This window comes from Sabethes cyaneus, chromosome 3 (assembly GCF_943734655.1).
Source record: "Sabethes cyaneus chromosome 3, idSabCyanKW18_F2, whole genome shotgun sequence".
Taxonomy (NCBI): domain Eukaryota; kingdom Metazoa; phylum Arthropoda; class Insecta; order Diptera; family Culicidae; genus Sabethes; species Sabethes cyaneus.
In genome coordinates this window covers 70,268,023-70,290,877 of record NC_071355.1, presented here as the reverse complement: position 1 = coordinate 70,290,877, position 22,855 = coordinate 70,268,023, and the positions used below count along the sequence as shown (strand labels likewise).

The following is a 22,855-nucleotide window of genomic DNA, read 5'->3' as shown; positions in this document are numbered from 1 at the left end:
TATCGTCCATTATAACGCATGGAAGGCTGGCAAAGGGTAAACATGTGCATTCCATAACCTCTGTTCATTAACTCCTATTCCTACCTCCACGAGGTGCCGGCTGGGGTACGCAACTTCGGTTGTCGTATGCTAACAGGAAAGGGGGCACAGTGGCTCCCGCCCACATTAAGATGGCAGCCCCATCAGCGGGATAAGGACCTTAGGTTAAGAGCCTACTGTACCAGAACACACAAAAGTTACCGAAAATGAAAGAAGAAATCTCTCCGGATTATTGGTAACGACCTTTAGCATGAAAACACGGACACGAATCGGAACATGGAATATACTGACCCTTGCCCATCAGGGCAAGCTGGCTCAACTTGCAAGGGAAGCTAGCCGCCTGAAGCTTGAAATCCTGGGGCTGAGCGAGGTCCGCTGGCCGGGTACTGGCGAACACAGGACATCATCCGGGCAAGTCTTGTTCTACTCTGGCATACGAGGTGAAAATGCTACTCGAGAAAAAGGAGTTGGATTCCTACTGAGCCCAGGGGCACATGCGGCCCTGATGAAGTGGGAACCAATAAATGAGCGAATAATCGTTGCCAGATTTAGAACACGGGTTAGGAACCTTACGGCAACCCAGTGCTATGCGCCAACAGATGCTGCCGACCTGCAGGAGAAAGAGAGCTTTTACAGCCAGCTGAACAGCGTGGTTGAGAAAATCCCGAAGGGGGACATCCAAATTCACATGGGCGACTTCAACGCGAAGATTGGCTCAAACAACGCGGACCTTGAACGCGTCATGGGACGCCATGGCCTAGGAGAGATGAGCGAAAACGGGGAGCTGTTTACAGAATTCTGTAAACGACGACATGGTCATTGGTGGATCGCTCTTCCCCCATAGACCAGTACATAAAGTCACGTGGGTTTCCCGCGACGGCCGAACAGAAAACCAAATCGACCACATCTGCATCAGCCGGAAATGGAGAAGGAGCCTTCTTGATGTACGCAACAAACGCAGCGCTGACATTGCATCCGACCATCATCTTGTTATCGCTGAGATACGTCTGCGCGTCGCACGTGTCCAACGACGGGAGGAGAAAGTTGGGTGCCGCTACGACGTCCGCCGATTGGAAAATCCTGAGGTGAAAAGGGCCTTTGTTGAACAACTTGAATCTCGAGCCTCGGAGTTGCCATCTGGTGGAACCGTCGAAGAGCAATGGACCGGCATCAAGAACGCCTTCATCACGACCAGTGATGAAACCCTCGGCAAAGCGCGCAGTGGGCGGAGGGAGTGGATTTCGGATGAAACTTGGAGGAAGATCGACGAGCGGAGAGAGTGCTTGTAGGCGGGACAAGAGAGCCTGGACTAACTCCCTAGCCGAACAAGGAGAAACCGCCGCCGCCAATGGTGATATCCGTTTGTTGTACGATATTTCTCGCCGCCTTAGTGGTGCCAGGATGAATACAAAGATGCCGCTAAAGGACAGAGCTGGTCAGCTATTGACTGACCGTACAGAACAGCTTAAGCGATGGACTGAACATTTTGAACAACTAATCCGAGTTTCAAATGTCAGAGACCAACAAAACCAGCAGCGTACGACGCCTACAGTTCGTCGAATAAATCGCGTGAACTCGGAGGCGCCATCGCTGGATGAAATTGTAGCAGCCATCAAGAGTATGAAATCCAATAGAGCGTCAGGGATAGATCGTATTTCAGCCGAAATGCTTAAAGCTGACCCATCTTTGTCAGCCCAGATGATGCATCAGCTTTTCAGCAATATTTGGGAAACCGCAACTTTTCCGGTGGACTGGATGCAGGGCATATTGGTCAAAGTCCCTAAGAAAGAAGACCTAACGGAATGCGGTAACTGACGTGGCATCACGTTGCTCTGTATTACTCTCAAAGTACTCTGTAAGGTAATCCTCAACCGGATCCAGGAGAAGATCGACGTTACTCTCCGGCGGCAGCAAGCTGGATTCCTTGCTGGCTGATCATGTGTAGACCATATCACAACACTCCGCATTATATTGGAGTAGATCAACGAATTCCAGGACTCTCTTCTGCTGGTGTTCGTTGACTTCGAAAAGGCGTTCGACCGACTCAACCACGAAAACATCTGGGGCGCACTTAGGCGTAGAGAAGTTCCAGATAAGCTAGTCCATCTCATCGAGGCTCAGTACGAGGTGTTCTCGTGCAAGGTTTTGCACGACGGCGTCTTGTCCGACCCCATAAGGGTTACTGCTGGCGTGAGACAGGGCTGCATTTTATCACCGCTTCTGTTTCTCATCGTTATGGATGAGATATTAGTTGGAGCAATTGACAGTAGACCAAATCGAGGATTGTCTTGGAATCCTCTAACGATGGAGCAGCTCAATGACCTCGACCTAGCCGACGACATTGTCTTGCTCGCACAATGCCGAAACGATATGCAGAGCAAGTTAGACGACCTCTCCGAGAGCTCCCAGGCAGCAGGTCTCACAGTCAATGTAGCGAAAACTAAGTCTATGGTAGTGAACACTGACAATTCCACCAACTTTACAGTAGCGGGACAACAAGTTGAGCAGGTAGACACCTTTCAATATCTTGGTAGCCAAACAACGCCCGATGGTGGTACCAAGACTGATATAGCCACACGGATCAGGAAGGCCAGGGGTGCCTTTGCAGGTCTGCGAAACATTTGGCGCTCAAACCTGATCACTCTACGTACGAAAACCCGCATCTTTAATTCAAACGTTAAATCCGTACTGCTGTATGCCTGCGGAACGTGGTGCGTCTCAGCGGAGACAACGCAAAAACTGCAGGTATTCATTAACCGGTGTCTGCGATATATTATTCGTGCCTGGTGGCCTGATAATTGGATATCCAATGAGGAACTCCATCTTCGGTGTCATCAACGGCCGATAGTCACAGAAATTCGTGAGCGTGGGTGGAAGTGGATCGGACACACCTTGAGGAAAGGAGCGAACGAGGTTTGCAGAGCAGCACTCGACTGGAATCCACAAGGACAGCGTAGAAGAGGCAGACCCAGAGGCTCATGGCGACGGAGCTTAGCCAACGACATCCGGGCTGTAGACGAGAACCTGTCCTGGCGACAGGTAAAAGCCATGGCGGGTAACCGTCGGCAGTGGAGATCTCTGATTTCATCCCTTTGTTCTGCCGGACCGGCGGACATGGACACATAAGTAAGTAAGTAAGTAAGTAATAACGCATGGAAACTTCGTTAAATATTCGCGATAAAGCTTACGAGCGCGTGTTTTGGTCGTCGTATTTTGCTTATCATTACGGTTTGGCACAGTCCTCACCTTGAAAGACTTCATGCCTTGTCGTTGCTTAGAAGTGTGCACGAATGTTGGCGACATTTTTATTTTACGAGCAATGGTACGTACAGAAAGATCTAGTCTCCTCCGTAATATTTGTTTTACCTTCGCATCCTTGTGGTGGTTCCTCAGATCCGTTTTTGTTCCACTTCCCTTCTTCCTAGCTGTTGTCAAGCGAGTATCAAACGATTTTAAAACACTGTGAACAATGCTTGCAGAAAATCAAGCTTTTTGGCAAGTTTTCTTAACGAGAGATCCGGATTTTCATTGCGACCGCACACAATTGTTTTTGGCACCTGCTCTTCTTTCGACGCCACTTTACGCTGAGCGCTTGTAATATAAACAAGTGTTATATTTTCAGAAAGAACAGAAATACGTCTACTACTCTGCAAAATATTTCACTCATTGTTAACGTTTTTCCGAAGCTGTGTGTGTTTCGGGGTGTCCATATTTTGTCGCGAACAAGCCTTATTCGTTATGTTCAGATTGGCAAGAAGAATACAGTGAATATATTTCTATAAGCAGAACACCTTCAAGCGCAATGTTGAATAAAAGACAGGAAAGACCATCTCCTTGTCGAAGTTCCCTGAGAGATTCGAAATGGATCCCTGGATCCCATCCATCGTAGTGATGATAGGTCTAATAACATTAGCCGTTTTCGTCCAGAATTTTCCACTGCTCTTGTATGTTGGTATATACTGATTATCATATGCGGCTTTAAAATCAATGAACAGGTGATGCGTGTGGACTCGGAATTCGCCGCACTTCTGGACGATCTGCCGCAGGGTGAAGATTTGGTCTGTTGTCGACCTACGCGTTGCAACGTGGTGAGAAAGAGGGAACGTCAAAAGTTGCTTCTAAAAGATCCGAGCTTTTGTAAGTCCTGTCATTTATTAACTCCTAATTAGATTAGCCATTCCCACGCCCACAACCACAACATGCGGTGGTGAAGGTAAAATTATGTATTCGGCACTCCAAAAAACAACGCTACTTCCAGCTAGTTTGAGTTTTGATTTTATTTTTGTTCTCACAAATACAAAAGTCACTCTACGGTTAATCCTAGTTTAATTATATATTTAGTACTAGATTGTTTATTTTTTTTCCTTAATTTAGCATTTTGTTCAACACAAACGCAACCTAAAAAAAAACTATCGCCTCCACGCCCACCAGCCCACCGGAGGGTGTAGATAAATGTAATAAATAGAATCCAATTTGCTGACAAAATAGCTGCGCAGTGGGCGTGGGTTTGAACATTTAGCTAAGCTTACAGGAAACATTTAACAGTTTTTCATTTTTACCTACAAGTAATCATAAAAAGAAACTTAATTGCAACTGCTGCTACTTACGAAAGGTACACTTGTCTTTGTTACGTGTTGGGGTGAGTAGAATATATGTAGTATGTATATCATGCTTTTCCAAAGATTATATGATTCGCTACGCGGGTTACGCTTACGGCGGTTCTTTTTCTTCTTCTGGTTATGGTTGTGCGTCACTTTTGGCGGTGCAAACGAATGAGTGGTCTAATTTTGAGGGAATCCTTACATTAATTAGGTCGAAAATTGATTGCACATCTCAGCCTGCTCGAAAGTTTGAATATTACGGATGTAATATGTGTCACTTTTGCGATTTTAAAGTTACATAAATAAATAAAAAAAAAATAAGTTAAAGCTCTTCTAACCGTATTAAACTGTCAAACCCGTGCGCAAGGAAAGGGGAACATGCAGCGTGTTTAGTACGTTTTATTGTGTTGTTTTTTTGGTTCAAGTTATTATTACACGTCATATAGTAGCTTCTACTAGTAGCCGATACGCAATTAGAGTAAATTGTTTGCATAACTACTTGCCTAACGGTACACGATTTATTTTGGTTTGTTGAGAGTATGAAAATTTTAGATACTTTATGTTCTTCAGCTGCGTGCTAATAAATATAGGATAAATTTGTTCGGAAGTGTTTAACGCAGCAGTTTACCAGAATCCGGACGATTTGCCACCCGGCGGATTCTTGACTCGGATACAGGAACGCTTTTCGCCACCGTCGAGTTCCTCTGCAAAGGAATAGAGTAAAAATAGATAACTATTTAGTAACAATATGTGAATTCTATCTCCTTAAAATTTAATTACTAATCGTTAAATCATGTACAGTGGATTCTCGGAAATGGTTACCGATTGGGGATTGGGTCGAGTAACTTTTCCGAAACATTAACTTTTAACAGTAGTCCTACAATAATTTCATTCCAATTTATAATTCGTGTAGGATCAAGAATCACTTAACGGGTGACAACGAAAATTTTGGAATTTTTTTCTCAAGCTGTCAAAAAAAGACAAAGATACACGAAGAAGATCTTATTTACCGAAATTAAACATACCCCAAGTAACATTTTTGTTGTATAACAGCTTATCAAGCACTTGTACCACGGAAATCAGCGGTACAATAGTTTAATAAGCTATTATACAACAAAAATGTTACTTGGGACATTATCTATTGTTGAAAAAAAAATTAATGTACATTTGAAAACGGTCCGTAATCGGCTGTTCGGCGACCATTCCGTTTGATGTCGTAACAGGAGAGTTGTACCCCAAGAAACATTTATGCGCTGATTAAACATTTTAGCAGCCATTATTATTCAGCCATAGCTGAATATGCATCGAGTAAAATTTATGTAAACAATTCTACAATACTTATTCAGTCGAAATTGGAGAACTTATACAACCTGTTTCGTTTGAGGCAGAAAAAATACTTGTTAAGCAACTATATCACCTTTTATATAACCTCTGTGCGCCTTGTTTCCAGCTTTGTACAAATTGGTTAGGCCATAGCAAATCATTTTCAAAGTTTTTGCCATCCCCCCCCCTTGGAAATTGGCTTGAAAAATTGGGCGGCAGAAAAATAATTTGTAGGATATAAGTCAATTTTTTTTATAAAATCAATTGTTTGTGGGTTCTACACTCTGGAAAACTCGAAAAATGAGTTAACAAGTTGAGTTACCCGAGCAGGAGCGAAGAGCAAAATAATATGAAAACAATATCAAACTGAGTTATAATGGTACATTTTGTTATTGAATTGATATAGAGATACATTGATAACAAATTTTGTTATTGAGTAGATATTTGAAACAGTGGTTGTAAGATGAGTTTAATAACTGATTTTGTTATCATATCTTATTTTGGACATTCGATATATTTTATACAATTTTTTTATTGATTAAAGAGATTTTAGATTATAACTATTTTATAAAATGATTTTTTAATGTCTCATATGCTACTGCATTTGTTATTCAATACCTTAATAATACTAAAATATGTTATTCTAAACTCTGAATAGTTATTCTTTTGGCCTTAAAGGAGTAAAATTTTAATATTATTTTTTGTTATGTTACCAACTATGTCAGCCAAAACTAGACCAAATTTTGATATGACTTATTCGATTTCCAATAACACATTTTGATATTATTTTGCTCTTCGCTCTTACTCGGGTAACGCTTTTAGCACGAAACAGAAATGGAAATTCGAACAATGGAATTTCCGAAAATCGTTCAAAAAAATTTTCCTTCGTTTTTGTCTTTTTTTCGTAGATTTTTGCATAGAAAATAATAACGTATATTCGGTTTTCACGTTTAAACTTTAAATAAAAATGCCTAAACCCAAGTTTTTTTTGTTCGATTAAAAAATTCACTTTGTTTTTTTTTCGCCCCCCCCCCCTTCAGTGGCCGAACACCGGACAAAAACTTTATAAAATATTTGCAATAGCCTTATTTAAAAACGCGCAAAAGCGTCTATTAAGCTCCATTGCAGCTTCGAAAGCAGCTATTAGCAAGCCCGAAGCTTGACAAAATCACCAGATTTAGATGTTTAAGAGCTGAAAAAAGGTTTTTATTTCTAAAACTAAACCATAATTCAGCCACAGGTTGAATAAATTCAGCTATAAAAGCGTTTGAATTCAAGTTATCCGAAATTAAAAATATAGCTTACGACGCCATAGCAAAATAAATATGACGCGTTCCATTTTTTTTAATTTAAAAATAGATTATTTTTTGGCTACATAAAGGTTGATGAGACGTTGATTAAGCGACTGAAAAAGCATTGCAAAACTATTTCTCGTTGTAAAAATAAAATTGACACCCTTGCGCAAATTGGTTATTTCAAAACACGCAAAAGCCTCTATTAAGCTCCACTGCAGCTTTAAAAGTAGCTACCCAAGTAGCGATTTCAAGCTGTTCAAACACTTTTATAGCTGAATTTATTCAACCTGTGGCTAAACTATGGTTTAGTTTTAGAAATAAAAACTTTTTTCAGCTCTTAAACATCTAAATCTCGTGATTTTATCAAGCTTCGGGCATGCTAACAGTTGCTTTCAAAGCTGCAATGGAGCTTAATAGCGGCTTTTGCCCGTTTTTAGATAACCAATTTGCTCAAAGCTGGAAACAAGGCGCACAGAGGTTATATAAAGGGCTATATAATTGCTTAACAAGTGAAATAGGTTGTAAAAGTTCTTCAATTTCGGCTGAAGAAGTATTGTAGACTTGTTTACATAAATTTTATTCGATGCATATTCAGTTGTGGCTGAATAATCATGGCTGTTAAACTGTTTAATCAGCACATAAATGTTTCTTGGAAGGGTTTATTAATAAGATGACAAACCGTTTATTCAGCTAGTATAGCACAATTATTGAGAATATTGACGGGTTGTAGGGAGGTTGGAAGATGCGCCTAATCTGCTTGTGACACCTGACACTATTATGTGACAGCTGATTTACAGCGCATTCGTTGGCTATTTAGACATTTATAGAATACTGACGCCTTTGCTTAAATTTATTCAGCGTCTACCACCTGTATTCAGAGTTAAATCAGCTGTAACCAAATCAGTAGCATTTCAATACAGCTTCGGTGTTTGTTGGGACGGCTGTCATCATGACAACTTTGCGAATGCATCTCTTGATTATATCAACCAACTGTTTGCAATTCGTGGTTCTCCAGTTATTTTTGTACGCCAAAGAACTCACAATCCCGAAGAAATCTTCGATTGGCCGCACTGAAACAGATTTTTCGGGTGGTGGTTTTTGGGTACAAATGGGATGGAATGGGTATTCGGGAACGTGTTTTTTGGGGTAATGCGATGATGCTCTATCCGGTCAAAACACGTATTGTCCATCTGCATGATATTTTTGTAGAAACGGGATCAAAATTTTCTTCAAACATTCGTCTGGTGCACATCTTAATTGATGCCAAACTAGAGGCCTTGTTGTTGAAAGCACGAGAAAGAGAACGATGTCCTTCTGCGTCCATAATTTTGGCTGGTCTCCGACTACCCTGCTTGCGAATAGTTGTTGGGGATCTTGCGATATGATAAAAAGTCGAAGCCACAACATATTCGCCTTTTAAATGTTGTACCGCATGCTTTTTGCCGGGATTTCAGTGGCAGTTCGTAGAAGTGTACAACGCACTCCAGAAATGCTGAAATCATTCTTGAACAATCGCTTTAAGATAAACGATCTGGTAGAAGCAAAGCTGTGTTTTGCCCTGAGGATCACAGAGATCAAGAGAACGGCAAGCTTTTCGTTGATCCACAAAATTATCATTGAAGAGAATCAACATGGCGAACTCCAACTCCGTCACCACTACAGCGGAGCCAAATTTGATGCTTGACAAGACCATGTGCTCCACCCCGAAGAAAGAGACGTAGTTGGTTCCCTTCACAATTGGGGTAATAATTTGGGGCAGCGTCGTTGGGAAACTGTGAAGAGGATTTTTAACTATCTGCGTGGAACCTCTGCACAGTGGGACGGATTAAAAAGAATACGGACATCGATATTTGCGACGAAACTACTAAAGATATTACCTTAATGTCTTCTGCAAAGTTTCTTCGCTTTATAAGAACTTTTTTACGGTGTTGGAAAATTTGGGATTAAGGGGATAACACAACAGACAGAAAAAATAACTTTTCAGTTTTAAGCTTAACGTCTTTGATTGGTAAGAAATATTTGTAGACATTATTATTTTAAGCAACTTCACTGAAGAAAGAAAGTGGCTATCTCTTAAGGGAAAAAAGTAACGGAGCGAATCTTGCGGGTACCCCCTTAATATTGGTGTTTTACATAGCTCTTTTATTTCAACTCTTATAAACATGAAATGTTATGCAAAGTTGTAGACAATGCTAATTTGCATATTTTTGTAAAATATGTGGAAACTCTACAATTGCGGGTTTTCAAGTTGTTGAATTTTTTTGCTTTTTTATTGCAAGCTTTAGCGGGATATATCTTGAGTAGTAGCAGAATGTTGCAGCTGACTTATAATGTTTTTGCAACATCCATTCTTTATGTATAAGAGCATGTATAAATGACAGTAGGATCTCATGGGCCAAATGAGTAAACTGCATTTAAGTTTATCAGTTTTACAGCACAAAAGAACGTTTAAAGTCGTACAAATCTCATGTTACCTTAAATTAGCTGATTTCTTTTCTAAACATGTCTTATATATACATAAACATAAAAGCCTAGATGCTATTTTCGAAACTTGGCACTTTGTTTTTTATTACGACAGACTTCACAGCCAGTTGTAGGAATTCAGGACAATTGTAGGGATAGTGCTGCGATTCTCCCAGTCAAGATTCGAACAGGCGACAACTGGCTTGTTAGGTACATATTATTTACGTTGATTCTCTAACAGGTAACATCGAAAAAAACGTACGTTCGAGCTAATGACTTTTTTCCACGATTCCCATGTCTCCAGCGGTATATCTAAATATTTTTTAAAAATCAAATGCATTAGAAAATTTAAATAAAACATATCAACAACTCACAAAAATGTTGAGGTTGACTAACTTGTTCTAAATGATCTTTTCTCTAAAAGTAAATATGACGGAATAATCTTTTTACAATTCTCATGAATTCTTGGTTTTGAAAGATGATAACTCTCGAACGCATGGTCAGAATGTTGTAATCTTATTTCCAAAATGTCAAGACGTCTATTGTAAACAAACTTTTTATATTGTTCGTTCAAAACAAATTTCATAAGTTGCTCTAAGGATCTAGGTCAGCAGGCGGTCTTTCTCGTTGGAGAGTTAAATCTTCAAAACTGAAAAACTTAAATGCAGTTTACTTATTTGGCCCATGAGATCCCATTGTCATTTATACATGCTCTTATACATAAAGAGTGAATGTTGCAAAAACATTATAAGTCAGCTGCTACATTCTGCTACTACTCAAGAAACATCCCCTTAAAGTTTGCAATGAAAAAAGCAAAAAATTTAAACAACTTGAAAACCGGCAATTGTAGAGTTTCCACATATTTTACAAAAATATGCAAATTAGCATTGTCTACAACTTTGCATAACATGTTTATAAGAGTTGAAATAAAAGGGCTATGTGAAAAAAACCAATATTAAGGGGGTACCCGCAAGTTTCGCTTCGCAACTTTTTTCCCTTAAGAGATAGACACTTTCTTTCTTCAGTGAAGTTGCTCAAAACAATATTACCTACAAATGTTTCTCACCAATCGAAGACGGTAAGCTTGAAACTAGAAAGTTATTTTTTCTGTCTGTTGCGTTATCCCCTTAATCCCAAATTTTACAATACTATTATAAAGTTCTCATAAATCGAAGAAACATTGCAAAGACAGTAAGTTGATATCTTTGGTAGTTTCGTCACAAACATCGATGTCCGTCTTCTTTTGAACCCGTCCCACTGTGCGCTGGTGCCCGACTGTCCGCAGCTAACGGGCTATACCGATGTGGATTGGGGAGGAGTCACAGATACCCGGAAATCGACCAGTGGACACATTTTCACCACGATGGATGGGAGGAGCATTCCCGTGGAGCGTTAAGCGACAATTATCTGTGGCCCTATCGTCTGGCGAGATAGAGTTCCAGTTTGTGGATACTTAATGAGAAACTACATCGTCGATGTCATCGATGTAACAGAAATTCGTGAACGTTTTGGGATGGTTTTTTTCCTTTCGTTGTAACAGGATGCCAAAGTAACAGGATGACTGAAATTTTATCATTTCATCTTCCGGTAGGTTTCAATCTCCAATTCACTACCTATTCTTGAAGCTAAGCGTTAATTACTGCCTCGTGGATTTGGAAGAATTTCTAGCTTTTTTTGAGATCTAATTTTCTCCTTTGAGGCCTGCTAACGCTAACTCGAAATAACTAAAGGTGGTCAAATCGACTAAAAAATTTGCACATTAAGGGTGTCCCACATAAAATTGCATAACGAAAAAAAACGCTGTAGAAAATTACCCATTTGGTCACTTGAAATTTTGGGTAGAAGTCGTTTAGATTGTATTGTTTACACTGTGCTTTTATCAATTAAATTTTTTAATTTCAATTTGTCAATTTTTCGAAAATTGGAAAAAATGGCGTCACCCGGAAAGCAACGTTGCGAATTGATAAGAACTTCTTCTTAGAAATCTTCAACTATCTCATCGGGACATCGGAAAACAACTTGGAATCGTGCAATCAACGGCGAGTCGCGTGATTGATTAAACGATACAGCAAAACTCTGAGCATCAAGCGGAAGGAGAAATGCGGTCAGAATGGATGTTCTATTAGTGATAAGGATCACAAGCGTACCGAAAAAGCGTTTAGCGGAATCCCAGTGCTTCGGTCAGGGATGTGGCCAAGAAATCTAAGTCTTTCTTTCGTTCTGAGAGGTAAGGACCAGGAGAGACTGCATACGCACAAAGTGTAGAAGGCTTCAAATCATAACGAACGGCAACATACGATGGGAAAGTCACGGGCCCGGAAACTGTACACCCAGATACTGACGAAGCTTCATTGTCTCATCATGGATTATGAGACTTACGTCAAGGCAGACTCCGGGGCTACTGTTCTTCACCGTTCAGCATAAGTTTGATATTCCGGAGGAAGAGCCGTTCGTGACTACCGGGACTATAAACGGGCAGATTTACCTCAAGGAGTGTCTACAGAAGCGTCTGCTTCCTCTGTTTAAGCAACAGACCCGGATCTAACTTTGTGCCACTATTCAAAGGATGTCCTGGAGTGGTGCAAAGCCAACGGGGTCACTTTCGTACCCAAGGACATGACCCCTCTCCCCGAACGCACCCAACGCACTAAGGCCCATCATAAAATTCTGGGCTATTATGAAGCAGGTAGGGCACTACGGAAGCATCCCAAGGAGGTCAAATGTGAGGAAGTCATAAGGAAAAAGTGGGTTTCCGCGCAATTAAATTCTGTCAACACGTAAGGTTCCGGCAACTTGTTTCGAAAAACCGGTATTTTTGCCGGATTGACCGGCCACCGGCCTTGCGGTTGAAAAAGTTAATTGGAAAGTTTTCTTTTTTATTTACTTTCAAGCTTCGTATTCTACTAAGACGCTCCAAAAACTTCAGTTCCACTCTGCGGTTTCTAGCTTTGTGGTTATTGACAAAAGTTTCTCGAACGTGTATTATGTAGGTGACAATGGATCATTTTAGGTAGCTTTTGCTCATGCTTACCGCTAGATGGACACTAAAGTGTCACGTGCCATATTTAGAGTAAAATTTACGCCTGATACAGATCACACGTCATAATTTCTCTCCGTTCCGTTGTTGTTGACGGTTAATCTGAATCGACCTTTTTTGGAGGACCAATCAGGGTTGACAGTGACATAGCGTTTCTCGTTTCGAGGGATTTTGGTTCGTTTCGCCCATTCGTTTAACGTGGTCGAAACGAACCAAAATCTCTCGAAACGAGAATCGCAATGTCACCCAGTTTACAGACGTTCGTCGAGTATGTACGACAGAACAAGACTCTGCTGGAGCCATCTGTGAGATTTATCAGCTTTTATAGTGATCCAATGAGTTTGAGATGGTCGCTTTGCGATGTTTAGGTTTTTTTAAATGCGGCAAGTTTAAGTTGACCAAATGTTGATAGTAATACCCTATCTGCTAATTTGCAGTAACGCTCGGACGTTTTGGTAAAACCAAATCAAGCGCCGAGGGTTGCGGCAAGGAGATGTATGCTCATGTATGCTGTTTATCATCGTTCTTGAAGGTGAGATCCGGCGAGCAAACATCGAAACAAGAGGAACTTTCTTTAGTGAAAGTAGCCAATTCCTTGGTTTCGCATACGATGATAACGCTATGATTGATACTGCGCTAATCTAAAAATGGAAACTCAGAGGATTGGGTTACAAACCAATGCGTCGAGAACGAAATGTATGTATGGTACGAAAAGGCTCCAAGGAAAACAACGTTCACCTTCCATGGACAGCGATGGACTTGGAGTAGTTGATAAGTTCATATATTCGTGATCTCTGGTCACCATCCACAAAAATACCAGTAAAAAGATTCAATGAATTCAAGCTTGAAGCCTTTCCGCTGTAAGGCAATTCGATCAAGGAGCATACATTGTCGCACAAACCTGTCGATGTCCAAAACGCTTGGCGGAAGTGTGGAGGTTATGGCGGGCTGGCAACGTCGCAAGGATGCCAGACGACTGTACAGTGAAATCTGTTCTCTTCAAGAGCCTGACCGATATGAATAGATAGACTTGCGAATGTCGAAAGGAATTGACGACGAGTAGCCCAGGATCAAGTAACGTATGCACTAAAAAATGCACTAATAGAATGATTTTTTATGCGATTACGCTCCCATGTGGTGGTGAATCCGCCTATGCATCGCCAATTGTAACAACCATATTGTGTACAGAAAAAATTTAACAGTGTTATGCCATGTTTACCGGATATAGCCGATCCGAAATTTACAACATTCTCTGCCTTCTGGATAAAGGCGAGATCGTCAAACGGAGGCTTGATTTCGGAAAAAGCAGAAGAGGAACTCCAAGAGGTGGTTTCATCATTCCATACCTTGGGTGTGAGGTCGAAGCAACCGGCGAAGAAGTATGTGACCAAAATGGAAGTTTTTTTTGCGGAATCGTCAATCGTGGCCGGCCGTGTCTGAGCAGCAGGTAATCACCTAGAAGGAGCGACAGAAGGAACTGGTGAAAACATCTTTCCATCCAGTGTGACGTTTTGGTCATACTTCACCACAAAACCTACTTGACCCTGAAAGGCAACGACTGGCAGAGGACCGGGTACTTTACGTCCTCTCCAGGAAGGTAGGCAATGACGTCGAATATGTCTCCTACATCAAATTTCCGGAGAAGGTCTTCCTCTGACTGACGATCAGCGAGAAGGAAACGACCAACCCTCCTCAAATTCTGTGCTTCGGAGTTTGCGATGAACGGGGAGATATGCAGTACGAAGTGCCTGCCGCAAGTTGCCATCTTCATCAAGAAGTATCACGTGAAGGAAGATATGATCTATCGGCCGGACCTGGCTTTGGCCCGTTATGTTAAGCGATCGACCGGCTGAAGATAAACGCTGTATCAAAGACCACCAACCGTCTCAACGTCTCCCAGCTGCGATCTATTGGAAATTTTCGGGCGAATCTCAAGCGGAGGACCTACTCCAATGATTTCGTGGCTGATCACTAAGGCTACGGAAGGGTTGAAGAACATGCCGACATTCATTCTTCCATTGGCCATGGTTGAGGTTTCAGTCAACTGCCGTAAGGCCACCGGGAAGGGCGTCAAAGCTTTTTTGTAAAACCGATTAGTAAACGTGGAAGATAGGGAAAATTTGTTCCATTGAATTATCTTATATTTTTTTCCATGGCCATCTGAAATGTATCCATTTTTTAATGCATGCGTTACAATGGAGACAAGCTCTTGATATAGCTAGACGAGGAGGAGTATAAACACATATACTAACAAAAAGACGTTTCTATGAAAAGCTATTGACAAAAAAACATTAGTGGCCACAAGATTAGTGCCCTCTGTTTTAATTTTCTTGCAAAATTTCGGCTTATCCCTGTTTTATTCAACCCTCTTCGGTATTCATCGGTTAGCTAATCGCAGTCGTGACATCATCTTCAGAGAGTAGAATAAGCAGAATGTGCAGTGTATTTCAATAACTATGGAGCTATGGAGAGATTCGAGTTGTTCGTTCGTTCCATTGTTTATGTTTGCCTAGATTGGTGATAGGTTCAAAATTTGCAGACATTTTAGCATTACATTTTAAAATAACCGACAGTAAAAATTACATTTTCAGACAAAATATATCTTAAATAAGAAAAACCAAATAATAATAGAGAAGCACAACTTTTATTGTTCACACCACAGAGAGCAGCTACTTACCGCTGATGGAAAACGTTGATTGTTGCATATCCTTAGATCCGTCCGGCCGGTGGCCGCGAGCACTGTGCGGCGTACTGATCTGCGAATCTCCCGAAACGATGCTCAGCGCCGGTCCCGGAATGTACTTGTCCGGCAGAGCGTACGGCTCCGGAATGTCCACGTCGTGCTTCTGGTTCAGATCCAGATTCTGCAGCCCGTTGCGAGCGCTCTTGTCGTCCCCGTTCCGGTCGGTGATGCCGTTCAGAGCATCGTACACGAACGGCGGATTGACGGGAGTTTCCAGAAAACTGCCCTGACCTTCGGCAACCCGCAGAACACCGTCCTCCATGCAGACCCGGCCGTGTGCGATCACGAAGTCCGGCACGCCATGGCACTTCATTCCCTCGAAAATGTTAAAATCGCACGCTTGATGGTGTGTCGAAGCGGAAATGGTGCGTACCGCTTTTGGATCCCAGATAAGTACGTCCGCGTCGGAACCGGGCGCTATGCGCCCCTTGCGCGGATACAGGTTAAAGATTTTGGCCGCATTCGTGCTGGTGATGGCAACGAAACGCTGCGGATCGATCAGTCCCGTCTGGACTCCCTTCTCCCAGACGACCGACATGCGGTCCTCAACGCCATTGACGCCGTTCGGGATTTTGGTGAAATCGTCACGGCCGAGTTCTTTTTGGTTCTTGTTGAATGTGCAGTTGTCGCTGCCAGTGGTTTGCAAGTCGTCTCTGTAGGGGACAATCGAACATTAGAAGATTAGAATCATTGATTTTGGCTTTAGGAAAGTGGTAGTGAACGTAAGCGTTAAAGGAACCCACAGGACAGAGTACGAAATGGTTAAGAGTTAACTTACAACGCCAGGAACTTCATCAGGTGTCGTGGTGTTTCCGGATCCTGCCGCATGGGCGGACTTGTCACGTAGTACGCCAGAGCGTTCGGTTTGACATTGGTTAGTGTACAGCCGAGCGAGCTGGCTAGAGTTTCGCCGTAAACTAGGAAGCCACGTCTTCTGGCTTGCGAAACTTGCTCGGCGGCAAGCTTACCCGTTACCCTGGTAACGTACAGCGGTGTCTTTGTCTGATGGTTGGTTGGTTCGTTGAGGGTGGGTTATTTTTTTTGTATGAAAGGTTTTGTTTGACAGTGTTAGAATCATAATCCACGTGGCAGACGATCACAACATTGAGATTCCGGTTTATGAAAACATGGTTTTCGGAGTAAACAAGAGAATGGAATAAAATTTTGAGTTAAGTGAATGGCCAAATTATTGTAGAAAACTGAAAACGGTGTGCAGTGGCCAGTTAGCGAGCGATGTGTTTGATAAAAACATGCGATATTTAGTACCATGGAACTTGTTCCTTCACCAAACATAAATACACAAAAGGAGAAGAAAACCTTGCATTTTCCGACGACGGCAGCCGTCAACAACTTACTGGGCGAGTAATTTCATCATAAATTCCGGCGTAGTTGGGTCCGGCCTGAGCGGAGGACTGAGGACATGACCGGCGGCATGGTGCCAGCACTTGTCCGTGTAGTGCGTACCGTCGGTTCCCAGGGCAGCTGCTAGTGTTTCACCGTAGATACCTACACCGTCGTACCGGCGACGAGCACGTGCTACCTCGATACCGGCGGATTTGCTCATCACATGCACTACGTACAGAGGACATTTAGTCTAATTGGCCCATTGGTTTCAAGAAACGGGTCACCGGTGTAGGAAAGAAAATAGTGAAAATCAACAAAAGAGTTTTGATGTAGGTTGCCGACAACCGATGTGACTGGTGAGAGGGTTTCGGGGAAAAAATCAGAGTCGTTATGATAATCAGTTTCTAAACGAGTCACTTAGAAGGAGGTTGCGTGTCAAACAACAGTTCTAAGCTTGGTAGTGACACTCAGAAACTGGGTCTATGCCAATAGCTACAAGGCTGTTTACTAAGCCGGAGAATGTTATATTTGTCACTGAAACTTTAGTAGTAACAATACAAGGTCGATTATGAATCATTATTTTCTTTGTTTGCAATTTTGTGTTGTAACATGGAGGGACAAAAAACAATTTAATTGATTTATTAGGGTCGAAGTTTTTCATAGCAAAATAAAGAGAAAATTTTAAGAAAGCTTTTTTGAGGATAAACTAAAAAATACTTTTAAATTTTGTGTCAAACAAATCTTTTCCATTTGGAATGATGTCAATCTCTTCATTCACTGGTGCTTGAACTGGTTCAAAACAATTAATCAACACTGTACATGAAACACGTGAAGAATATCAGTGCAGATGCAAAGATGTCAAACATAAAATCTAAAATTACTCAATTAATAATAATAATTGAGTTTAGAAATATTGCATTTTTAATTATAATACATGTTAGAGCGTATTAACAACAAGTTTTAAATAGTAAATAATTACCCATTTAATCGAGCTAAATGACTTGTTGAGAATTGGTGCTTTTACTCTAGATTTTAAAATAAATTTGCTTCGCAGACGCAGATGTTTACAAATCGGCGCTTGCAAGATATCATCTGAGTGAAGCGTCATAAAACATTTTTAGGTGTGACGCGCCTGTTTGGAAATAAAAATATGTACAATATAGGCTACATAGAACAGACTGTAAATCCTAATCTAATCAGTGGTATTTACCACCACTGGTCCTAACGGAAAAGACAACTCGGCCTAATCTACGAGGCTAAGATTTGGTTAGGGGGCGTTCTGCCAGGAGGGAGGCAAACGTGCAATAATGTTAAATGACATGCAATCATACTAATCTACGAGAGCTGAAGGTGACAAAGGCATAATATGTATACCGTTGTTCCGATAATGCGCTCACCTGATGTGCAATCACGCAGGCTCGGTTGACCGCTTCGGCTTCCACCTCTTCCGTGCGGGACAGCTCGTGTCCCTCGGGCCCGGTGACGCCCGCCGCCAGCAGTTTCTGTACGTTCTTGGCAATCACGTCACCGTTTTCGGCGTGGACCTGCGCCACCGCACCGAGCTCCTTGCAGGTTTCGAAAATTTCGTACAACTCACTGTCGGTCACCTGAAACAGTCCCTTGTACGCCATGAAGCATTTGAACGAGTTAACGCCTCGTTCCTCGCACAGGATCTTCATCTCATCCCGCACCGATTTCGACCACCAGGTGATGGCGACGTGCAGTCCGTAATCGCAGACTACTTTCGAGTCCGCTCGTTCTCGCCACGTGTCGTAGGCTTCCAGCAGGGATTCGCCCTTCTTTGGAATGACAAAATCGACTGAAATTGGATAGCATAAGTACGTGTGCAAACAGAGACCGCATCGCCGGTTGACTTACTGACTGTGGTGGTGCCACCGGCGACAGCCGCTTTGGTGCCCTGGTAGAAGTCATCGACCGACACGGTGCCCCCGAACTCCAGCTGGAAGTGTGTGTGCGGATCGATACCACCCGGAAGGATCAACTTGCCGGCAGCGTCTATCGTGCGGCAGCCTCCGGGAACGACAAAGTCCGCACCGGTGCCGACGTATCTGCAGATAAAGATAAATAACGAAGACGGTAAGACGAGCCGATTTCGGTGTATTTACAGAATGGAAATGGTAAGAAAGGGTAGACAAGTATTTATTGTCGGATGACTTGCTAATTCCCAGTACAGTTTACGGTTCTATGCCGCTTTTATTTTATGCTTTATGGTTAGAGGTGGCCGTAAATCGTTCGATTCTACTAAACGTATAACAAAAACAATATTCGAATGATTTTTAATCAAACACTGTCAGCACGAATGGTTGAATTCATCGAACAGTTCAAAAGAAATAATTGAAAATTTCGGACATCACTATTTATGGCCTGTGCTTCTGGAATAATGGCAAATGTTTTTAAACTTTAAGAGGAAACGAGTCGTCATTAGCTTTTCGAATTTCAGAAGCAATTTTTGTTCACAAAATAAAACTTTTGTTTTTTATTGCAATCTTCTTGTCAATCCTACAGCGAACCGCTTTGTGTTGCTCGAAAACTGCACCAAGTGATGCACGAAATTTAGGACTGTTTTGCCCAGGTAATCAATAAGCATTACCAACACTATATAAATGCAAGCGAATAAGCATTTAAGTCACCCTAAATGCTTAGAAAACTATGGCAAAATATACAGCTGCTTTACTGATAATCCTTTTATAGTGCTGACAATGCTTATTTGCAGCTGATTATACTGACAAGAAGAATTTGAATAGAATTTTGGATGGCAAATTAATGCAATTGGCTGTCAAAAAGCTAATAAACAACAATGTGCAGTATAAAATGCCAAATATACTAATAAGCAGCTGTGTTACTGGTTATTGGTTATCTGGGTTTAAACGATTGACCCAACTTCGTGTTTTTGACTTGAACTATGACTAATTCTCGTTGAAACAGCGCCACTACTGACACGAGGTCTTCAAATATTAGCACTTTTGTACACTCTAAAAAATCGACACGTCGCATTCACGTGAAAAATCATGTAAATTTCTGTACAGCAACTTACATGAACTTCATGTACTAGTTAATGGGAAAGTTGATCAAATTTACCGGGATCCCACGTAAACTGGTTAGCCTGAGTGCGAGTTATTAATAATTCACGAGAATGTTATATGAAAAGTGTGATGGATGAGAATTACGTATGTAATTTACGTAAACTTGACGCGCCGATTTTTTTAGTGTACTTGATTGGTTTAAAATGGTTATGAATGAGAATTCTCGGGTACTTTTTCATTTCAACGTTTCTGACAATGAGAAATTTTCTTCGTGTTTCCTCTCTTCCGTTGTTTGCGGCGATACTAATGCATTTTGATACATCAGCTTTGCATGAATGGTTGCTGGAGTCACTAGCTAGCGAAATGCTTTGAAAATTTTCGTTTTATTGCATTAGTATCGCCGTATAAAACGGAAGAGAGGAGACACGAAGAGAATCTTTCATTTGTAGATACGTCGAAATGAAAAAGTACACGAGAATTACACTTTTAATACCTCGAAACAGAGGAACTCTCTAGGAATACTCAGAGTAAGAGATACGCGGAAACAAAAGCCAACGATTTGGCATCAGTGTAGAAAAACTGCCAGCACTTGCCGTGCTGCAAAATGGTGTAGCAGTGTGACCTAATAGTTTTCAACATGATCCGTTTCTGTTTTGTTTTGTTTTGTTGGGGTTATTGGTAGCTACGCTTAACAAGTTGTCGTTGTGACTCCTACCTTTTGTCCAATGCTGGAAGGTGCATGGGTCGTACCAAGCTATAATCTGAGATTATAACCGGATTCGAACCCATAACACCCGTCAGGGCATGTGGCTATATTAATATATGTTTGACCGCATTTCAAGGTCAAGACTAAAAAACAGGAGATTTGGTCTAACTTAATCAATGTGAAGTGCACTGTAAAGCTTTATGCACACTGTGTCTGAGTGTAATATTCAAGATGCGTGACAATAGCTTAAGTAAATTTTATAACTATTTCAATAGTTGTTAATCAAATATTTAAGCAAACAGTATGCGTGTTCGATTGGCTCCCTTTTGACAATTCTCGCTGCTCGATTGACTCTCAAGATGGCTGCTTCCGCGTATCTCTCACCTCTGAGTATTTCTAGAACCTTCGTTCGCCAAGAAGCCCGACAGAAAAAATGTGGAATTTTTAGAAAACTTTGAGATCTATATCATGTGATATATTCAAATTTGCAATGAAACAACTAACAAATAGCATTACATGAGATTTGTAAACCTTGCTATAGATCGTCAATTGTTTCATTAAGTTAACGCCACTGCACACCTAATTTGATGAGTGTTTCTTGTAACATTTTTTCCCAAATTTACAATGGTGGTCTTAAAATGAAAATCAGTTGGGGACCTCATGGCAAAAACGGCGATTTATTGCTAAAATTATAAATGGCGACTAAATCCAAGGTGGCCATTAAATTTTTTTACTCCATTTGAAAGCCCAGTTCTTCGTCTTTACAGAACCGTGCCATTTGTTAGTTGTTCCATTGCAAATTTAGAAAATATGATATAAATCTCAAGGTTTGCTAGAAATTCGATATTTTTTAAACTGTCCGGCGTCTTGGCGAACGAGGGGTCTACTGTTCCTAGATGTTAAGAGTGTAATTCTCATTTTTTAACCATTTTCAACCAATCAAATACAATGGTTCTAATATTTGAAGACCTTGTGTTAGTAGTGGCCCCATTTCAACGTGAATTACTCTTATGATGAAACCAGACATTACTAATTTTTTTTATAATATTTGTCTTACCGATAGATGGAGTGAATGATAGAAGAAAGTAATGAAATAAAAGGTGTTTTGTAATATCCCTTGAGCGGGACAAGACGTGAATGGCAAAGACCAAACGATTGGACTTGGAACTAACTTTTATTGTGTTCTTAGTTCGTAGATGGGTTCAAATCTGGTTATAATTGGCTCCCGTTATGACATGTTGCTACTTATTGCGGATACCTCAGTTTGGTAAAAGGTGACGAACTCCAAATCTAGTAAGTGTATTTAATGACCCTTCTTTATCCATACCTGATAGGAATAGTGCAAATTATGTAAACAACCAGTGTATAAGATTAAGTTATATTGTATGGTTAGGCTACATTTCTTGCCTGATTTTGAATAAATCCTCTCTAGAACTGGGAAATTATCATCGCGGCATAAACAAAGTTCAATGCAGTTTTTCTTAACGATTAGCTGACTTATGCCGCCAGCAACTATTTCATGGAAAAAAGATCAATTGAATCAGGCGAAAAAGATGCATTACATCGTCGTAATAAGCGTAAGAAACCCTGCCGAACGGTTTCAAAGTATAGCGCTAGTCTAACAAGCCAGCCATCGTAGGTTCGAATCTCAGCTGGGAGAGATTGACCAAACTCGTGTTTTAGTCTTTGACCTTAAAATGTGGTCAGGCATTAATATTAATATTTTTTGAAACGATGGTTTTTACAATTGATGGAGGGACAGTAGGGGAAAGTAATGAAAAATTTTTGGGAATCCTATTATAGCTTGGTTCGACCCATGCACCTTCCAGTATTGGACAAAAGATAGGAGTCACAACGACAACTTGTTAAGCGTAGCTACCTATTACCTCCCCCCCTCCCCTTCTTTTCCACTCTTTCCCCTCCTTTCACAAAAAATGTCATTTTCATTACTTTCCCCTACCGTCCCTCCATCAATTGTAAAAATCATCGTTTCAAAAAATATTAATGGGAGAGGCTTATAGAGTCAAAAGAATCGTAGCACTAGGCCCGCAGTCGTTCTGTACTTTTGCAGCTGGCTGCGAAGTCGAATTTAAACAGAGGGTTAAATTTCGAAAACGGAATGTAGCACTTTGGTTTTGCTTTTGATAAGCGAGGAGACACGAGGAGAACCTTACATTGGCATATATAGTATATTCAAAACTCAGGACAGATTTGCTTGACAAAGTAAATTTATAAAAAATTATCCAAATTTACGCTCTTT

The 22,855-nt window shown here is 41.2% G+C and overlaps 1 protein-coding gene across 4 annotated transcripts in view; it reads right to left on the bottom strand.

Moving 5' to 3' along the window:
- Positions 1 to 4,329: 4,329 nt before the first annotated feature.
- LOC128744314 (dihydropyrimidinase) overlaps positions 4,330 to 22,855 on the bottom strand; it is a 55,024-nt gene continuing 36,498 nt past the window's right edge. For all 4 annotated transcript variants that reach the window (XM_053841206.1, XM_053841207.1, XM_053841204.1 and 1 more), the window contains 5 exons: positions 18,724 to 18,914; positions 18,243 to 18,664; positions 16,857 to 17,095; positions 15,436 to 16,154; positions 4,330 to 5,344 (listed from right to left, as the gene is read on the bottom strand). In XM_053841206.1, the coding sequence (XP_053697181.1) occupies positions 5,265 to 5,344; positions 15,436 to 16,154; positions 16,857 to 17,095; positions 18,243 to 18,664; positions 18,724 to 18,914 (1,651 nt within the window). In that variant the 3' untranslated portion in view covers positions 4,330 to 5,264. The remainder of the gene's footprint in view (positions 5,345 to 15,435; positions 16,155 to 16,856; positions 17,096 to 18,242; positions 18,665 to 18,723; positions 18,915 to 22,855) is intronic.